This window comes from Buceros rhinoceros, unplaced genomic scaffold (genome assembly GCF_000710305.1).
Source record: "Buceros rhinoceros silvestris isolate BGI_N320 unplaced genomic scaffold, ASM71030v1 scaffold4852, whole genome shotgun sequence".
NCBI lineage: Eukaryota > Metazoa > Chordata > Aves > Bucerotiformes > Bucerotidae > Buceros > Buceros rhinoceros.
Window position 1 is genome coordinate 23,626 of NW_010398225.1, and position 6,937 is coordinate 30,562.

The window sequence follows — 6,937 nt, forward strand, 5'->3', positions numbered from 1 at the left end:
CTGATACAAGCATATTTACCACTGAAACATAACAAAGTTCAAGTCAATTAATCTTTATTCAAAGTAAAATTAAACACACAGTGAGATAGGAACACTAAATGTTTGTCATGATTTGTCAAGCCATCCAAGTTAATACTTCAATCTATTTACCAAACTTAATATCACTCTAAGATTTAGCATTTATAAGCCTATTCTAGAGGTTTATTGAATACAATTTTCTAAAAATACCATAATGAAGTCTATGCCTTAAAAACCATATTTTTAGAAAAGACCCATTTTATAGCTAACTACATATTGATGTGCACATTTAAAAACAGAAAAGAACTCTTAGAAATCTTTTTCCTTAACATTACTTGACATCACAGAGAAGTGCTACCCCACGCAAAACCCAGTGCTCTGGAGGCTGAAGGGTTTTAAGATCCACAGCAGCAATATAATTCATATTTGTTCGAATGGTCTTTTTGTAGATTGGACATGAATACAGACGTGGATCTTTTGAAGCTGAAAAGACAGAAGAGACAGAAAAACAAAGAAAACCAAACAATTCAACTAGGTTGAAAACAAGGCCCTAAGGGACTGGGCATAAGACAAATTTAAGACTGAATCTCGGTGCAATAGCACACAGCTCTCCATCACCACCAAAGAGAACTCTTACTTGATTCTCACTCTTTTCACTAATACGTTACTGCATTACTGGAAATTCCTGTAGGTTTAAAATTTTACACCAGCACCTAGGAACTAGATGTAGTAAGAAATGTAAATGGACACTCTAGCATGATTACTGTCTCTATTAATTCAATATGCCAACCGGATATTACTTCCTATCAATATATTATTAATGTGTCAAAATAAGAAATGCCCTATTTTGAACAATCTACTTAAAATGTATTTAGTATCTCAGAGTCTAAATTGTCAACTTCTTCACTGCAGTATTAGAACAGCACTCTAGTTGTGCTTAATACTTCAGTGTTCATTATTTAGCATTTTGGTTGCTTTCACAGTGATCATGCCTCTTATAAAAGACCAGCTTGCAAAGAGCATGTAAGCAAGCCTTGCTTTTGGAGGTCGAATGCTTTTCAACAGAAGTTTCCAATTTTACATTCAACAGGAGATAGCCTTATCCTATTTTACATCCCTATTCAACAGTATTGCCTATTTTATAAGCAAAAAACTCCACCCATTTACCTACATTATAGATTTTCACAAAACAGCATTGCCCTTCAGCCCCATGAGTTTCCTTTCCATTCTTACAGTCCTTTTCTGCCTCAAAGACAAAACATCGTCCACTACCTCCCTATACCTCTTACCTGCTTCTGTTAGCTCAAAAATAGCCTTGTGCAGAAAATAAGAATTCATTTTTATAAACATACACATTACATATATAACATGTTACCTATAAATAACTTATATAAGATACATCTTTTAAAAAAAAAATACATTGTGTATACATACTTATATATCTTTTATATATATACAAATTACATTGGGTTTGGGGATATGGGAAAGAGATTATCTGGGTTTAGGTTACAGAGATTTACAGTTTATGTATACATATGTTGATCTACTCAACCTAGGACACGTATTATCAATGGAAGACTGAATGCAAGCACACGTATCAGAGGAAGCAGAGAACAGCTCACGTGTAATGGGTTTTAAAAGTTATTAACAGAATTAAGACCAGAAGGTAAAGACCTATCTGAATATTAGGAAAACAAGTGTCCGTTATCAATTACCGAGGTAAGCTGAAATCTCATTTTATATGGAAGACCGGGAAGTCCCTCCTACTGAAAAAAGATTCAGTATGTATACCATGAATAGCTATTCGGGCTAAAGCTCTAAAGACTTCCCTATAGGTGAATAAAAAGTGACATAGAATTCTACCAAAATAACATCCTTTTCAAAACAGGTACTTACTGTTATTTTCTGCATATATCCTTATAATGGGCATCATCTCGAAAAGAACCTTGGGCTTAGATTCAGTCAGTCTCATGTTTCTTCTGTCCCAACCAGCTCCTTCCAAATACAGCCCATACACATAGACACCTTCCAAAGGAGGACTTGATATATCATCCTTCATCCATTTAGTGACCTCATTGCACAGTACTACACTGTCAAGAGCCCATCCCTTGTTAGCCCTTGTTATTTCCTGCCCAAAATAAACAAAAATATGGAGGTTATATTTCTACATGTACACAGAACCATTTTTTCCAAGCATTTATTAGAAACCTATTTGTATGGTCAAAACTCATCCTTTTCAATAAAAAAAAAAACCAACAACTTTTTATGATATCCATGTTTAGAGCAGTTTGACTTCTCTCTAGTGGTGGCACGGTAGAAGAAAGCTTTCAGCACATTATCCACTATATTTGATTTTCAATATTTCTATTATGTACAGTATCTTAAGACCATACCATGTAACACAACCACTGAATGCCAATGGTAACTAGCTCACGTGAACATAAAAATTTCACAGCTTTTATGAGATGAGAAAACATTAACTGCATGCGCTAAGTAAAACAGTTCCAATGACAAAAGCAAAATGCATAATTTGCTGCGTATTTTCTAGTGTTACCTTCCTTTTCCTGTACCTATGCTCTTCATTAACTGTATTCTTAATAACAAGTAAGAGCTCAGTGGGCTCTAAAGCTACATAGAGACTGAAAAAAAAAAACCTCAGAGAAAAATTAAAGGTAGTGTCCTGGGTCCAACAGGTAGACGTGCTTAAGATTCAACATGAATTTTAGTCAGTTAATTAGTGCACTGGACAACACTCCTTTATCTTGCCCCATCCTTTACTACCCCACACCACTAAGTTATGCCTGTCTTGTCAGTATATTCCAAGACCTTTGTTTGAAATAATTGGAATTAATGTTTGTCCCATACTGCAGTTAACCAGCTGCTCCAAAAAAGCAGAAGGGTTATATTTCAGTGATCTTTCTGGCTCTTCATCCTTCAACATTTCTATTTGTTCCACCACATTGCAAAGCCCAGAAAGTCACTTTGGTTTTTACTTGAGACATCAGGTTGTTATTAAGTCTGTTTGGAGAAAAATTCTGTGGATTCCAACTGTTTCAGATCCTGATGCTAAACCTTTTTCACAAGCTTAGGTCCAAAAGAAAATCCAGTTTAGGACTGTTTAGTCAGAAGAAATATATTGTTATATAATTCCAAGGCTGTATGTCTGCAACTTTATTAAAAGTAGGTCACCAATTAGAATTTCAGTTTGACAACTGAAGGTTATACTACCAAACTTCAGAGCAAGAGGGCAGATTTCCCTTTCTGCAAATCTTCACTCTCTTCTCCAAAAGTTAGCTTTTTTTCTGAGGTTCCACTGGATTTCCACCTGCGTATTCCTTCCAATTTTACAGATTCTAGACATTTTCTCCACTGTGTCCCTTCATGCTGACCAACATAGGCATTTACTGCTCCCTTTTGAAGTAAAATGTAGCTCATTTGTCAAATGCAATTAGCGTGCGGAGCAACCAACACAATCACCAACTCGACAGAGAAACATACATTAACAAATACATCAAACTTCATACTTAGCACACATTAATAAAGGAAACTCCCACTTCATGAAGAGAGACTGAATCAGCTACTGAACTGCAGAAGTGTAATTTAAGACTAATTCCAAATAGCTGTTCTGACAAGTCTCCAGCCAGGTAAGTAAGGAACAGAGAGAAAAAGGGTAGAAAAAAGGGCTTAAAACCTATCTCAAAGGTAACGTGAAACGTTACCTCTCCAGTCTACCTTAAGTAGCCCCTACGTACATAGAGTTTGGCCAAATTAGGAAATACATTTTAACATGGGGTAGAGGAAGACGACTCCACTCAGGAAATGTTAGATACTTACGCAGTCACATATCTTCCCTGCCAATATGATGGAACCAGGTACATAACTCAGCCTTCATCAGATTTTTTTTTTAAGTGTTTCAAATGAATAAGCAGACTGAGACTTCAAACACAATTTACCTGTCTCACTGCAGTTAAAAATCCTTGAGGATTAAAAAATCCAGTCATCCAGAAGCAGTTTGGTCGGCTTTCAAAAATCCAACTGTAAAACTGGTGGTTTCTTTCTAGAAGCTCAGTAAACCAGAAACCAAGTGTACTTGAAGCCCAAGATGCCTAAAAATAGTAAGCACCATGTTCATTCTTCAATTTTATTCAACAGTTTTAAAACATCATATTCATGTCAAGAATAGGTAAATTCCTCACAAGGTAGTAAACAACATAGCATTAGTAAAGCTTATTTAAAGCTCCTTTTTCATATCTTAACTTCTAATCTGATAGATAAATGTTGCATCCCACTGAAACCTGAAGCAAATTCTTGGTCCGTTCAAATTCATGCCTACCATTCCATTTAGACATGCTTAATGCTCTCTGTGGCAATTGCCTATTTTATTACATTTTTGTCAAATTAGATAGCTAGATAAACAAAAAAAATTGCATTCATGTCTTTCTGAAGTCAAGATCAGTGCACTGAGATAACAGGATTTCTGTCAAAACAGTTCTGCTTTTTCTGAAAAAAGGTAAGGAAAATCGAGCTTGGGACTGTACGAAGACTTATGATGATTTTGCTCTTTGAATAGTTGTATCATACCTGTGCTGTGGGGCATCTGCTTTGGTCTAGGTTTGGCACCATGAAAACAGTTTGTCGATAAAAAAAAAAAACAAGCAAAGAGCAGAAAAACTTCCCCATTTTTCATTCCATCAGCCATTAACAGCACTAGCTGTCCCTGAAACGGTTTCTATGGGGAGAGGCTGAGAGAGTTAGGATTGTTTAGCCTGGAGAAGACTCAGAGAAAATATTAACAATGTTTGCACCCCATGGGTGGAGAATGGAAGAAAATTAAGCCAGATACTTGTCAGCAGTAGAAGAGGCAATGGGCACATGACAAAATGTGGGAAATTCCATTTAAATTTAAAGGCAATTTTAGTTGGTTGGTTGGTTGTTTTTTACTGTGAGGGTAATCAAACACTGGAACAGATTGACCAAAGAGGTTGTGGACTCTTGATTTCTAGAGTCTCCTGGGAAACCTGCTCTAAATAGACCGTGCTTTCAAAACTGGAGTTAAACTAGACTATCTATCTCCAGAAGCCCCTTCCAGCCTCTACTATTCTGTGATTCTATGACTACATCCCTTGATCTCAAAGAACAGCAACAGCGTAGTCCACTATCTTTTAAAATCTATCATCACACTATAAATTACTCTCTTCTATGTAGCTTTTTATCCTGATAATATGTATGTCCTGGTTTCAGCTGGGATAGACTTGATTGTCTTCCTAGTAGCTGGCATAGTTCTGCATCTTGGATTTAGTATGAGAATAAAGTTGGTAACATACTGATATTTTCCGTTGTTTCTAAGTAGTGCTTATACTAAGTCAAAGATTTTTCAGCTTCTCATGCCCTGCCAGTGAGAAAGCTGGCACAAATTGGGAGGTGACACAGCTAGGACAGCTGTCCCAAACTGGCCAAAGGAATATTGCATACCATATGACATCATGTCCAGTATATAAACTGGGGAGAGTTGGCGGGGAAGGACAGATTGCTGCTTGGGGATTGGCTGAGCATTGTCTTGCACATCCATCACTTGTCTGCCTTGGGTTTTATTTCACTCTCTTATTGTTAACTTATTTTCATTACAATTATTATTACTACTATTATTATCATATTTTATTTTTATCTCCATTATTAAACTAGTGGATTCTTATCTCAACCCACGAGTTCTACTTGTTTTTGATTTTCCTCTCCGTCCCACTGTGGCCCACAGGGAAAAGTGAGTCAATGGCTACGTGGCATTTAGTTGTGTGCTGGGGTTAAAACATAACAATGCAACAGGCTGAGAAAACTGGAAATACCTGCATCTCCCACATTCATTTACATTTTTAAAAATGAAAGAGGGCTTGTTTTGAAGGTGTTTATTTTAGCCCAAAATCTACTCCAGCAGTTGCACAGTCCTGGTTAACACTTGTGTTTGAAAAAAGGTTTTTACTGGATGTCTAGCAGCTTAACCCAGCTCTATAGAAATATTTTTTTTCCTTACACAAGTGACATAACACCTACTTTTCTCCAGTTAGCAGGAATCCTTCCATCATACATGCAGTCTAAAGCATCCCTCAGATTTTCACTCATAATAATTGTTCCATCAATGGCAAGTTTTAGATCAGTCAGAGTGCTTCTCACTAAAGAAATAACTCTCTGCATTTGCTCAATCTCCTGTCTCAAAAATATGTTCATAGGCTGAAAAGGTCCCATGTTCTTTAGTTTCTCTTTTACCTGCAGACAGAAAACCAAAGATCCTTCAACAGAAGCAAAAAACAAAGGTGGCTTTATGCCAAGGTTAGGTCCCAATACAAATTTTAAATCATCATACTTTTATTTAGGAAGTTAAATAGTCAGTGGCTATTACATGTTAATATGGAGCCTGAGATACTTACACTAAGGCTTCAATCAATGAAACCTACCACTTGACAAGCTTTTCAGCATTCACCTAACCAAAGAAGAAAGCAACCTAAAAATATCCTCAGGATGTAAGCTGAATCCCAAAAGTAATACATATGTTAAAGCTGTAATACTTTTTAGAAGTATGAATACACTTGCAACATGACCTTAGTCCTGTACAGCGTCAACAACCTTAGTTAAAAGCTGGTGATCCTACCTCCCCCATAGTGTAAATGACAACTTAAGCATTAAGTGGTTTAATATTTTGAAAAAGCTCTTACAAAAGCACTTCAGTGTACATTTAGTGGCTTCATTATAAATGTTAAGTCTGATCGGACTCCTTTAAAATATGTTTTTGAAGTATTGCCTGTATGAATGAATCCAGACATGCTTTTAGAAAAATTAATATCGTTACATTTTTTTTTATCCACACAAAGCAGGATGGAGCAAATGCTTTTGACAGAATTTCATTAACTCACTTCAAATGGTACATAAT

At 36.2% G+C, this 6,937-nt stretch overlaps 1 protein-coding gene across 1 annotated transcript in view; it reads right to left on the minus strand.

Moving 5' to 3' along the window:
• Nucleotides 1-349: 349 nt before the first annotated feature.
• LOC104488914 (dynein heavy chain 5, axonemal-like) overlaps nucleotides 350-6,937 on the minus strand; it is a gene marked incomplete at its 5' end in the record, with an annotated part of 35,370 nt that continues 28,782 nt past the window's right edge. Inside the window, 5 exons of the mRNA XM_010131009.1 lie at nucleotides 350-501; nucleotides 1,915-2,146; nucleotides 3,972-4,124; nucleotides 6,064-6,276; nucleotides 6,921-6,937. The exon at nucleotides 6,921-6,937 is cut by the window's right edge and continues 5 nt beyond it. Of these exons, the coding sequence (XP_010129311.1) occupies nucleotides 350-501; nucleotides 1,915-2,146; nucleotides 3,972-4,124; nucleotides 6,064-6,276; nucleotides 6,921-6,937 (767 nt within the window). The remainder of the gene's footprint in view (nucleotides 502-1,914; nucleotides 2,147-3,971; nucleotides 4,125-6,063; nucleotides 6,277-6,920) is intronic.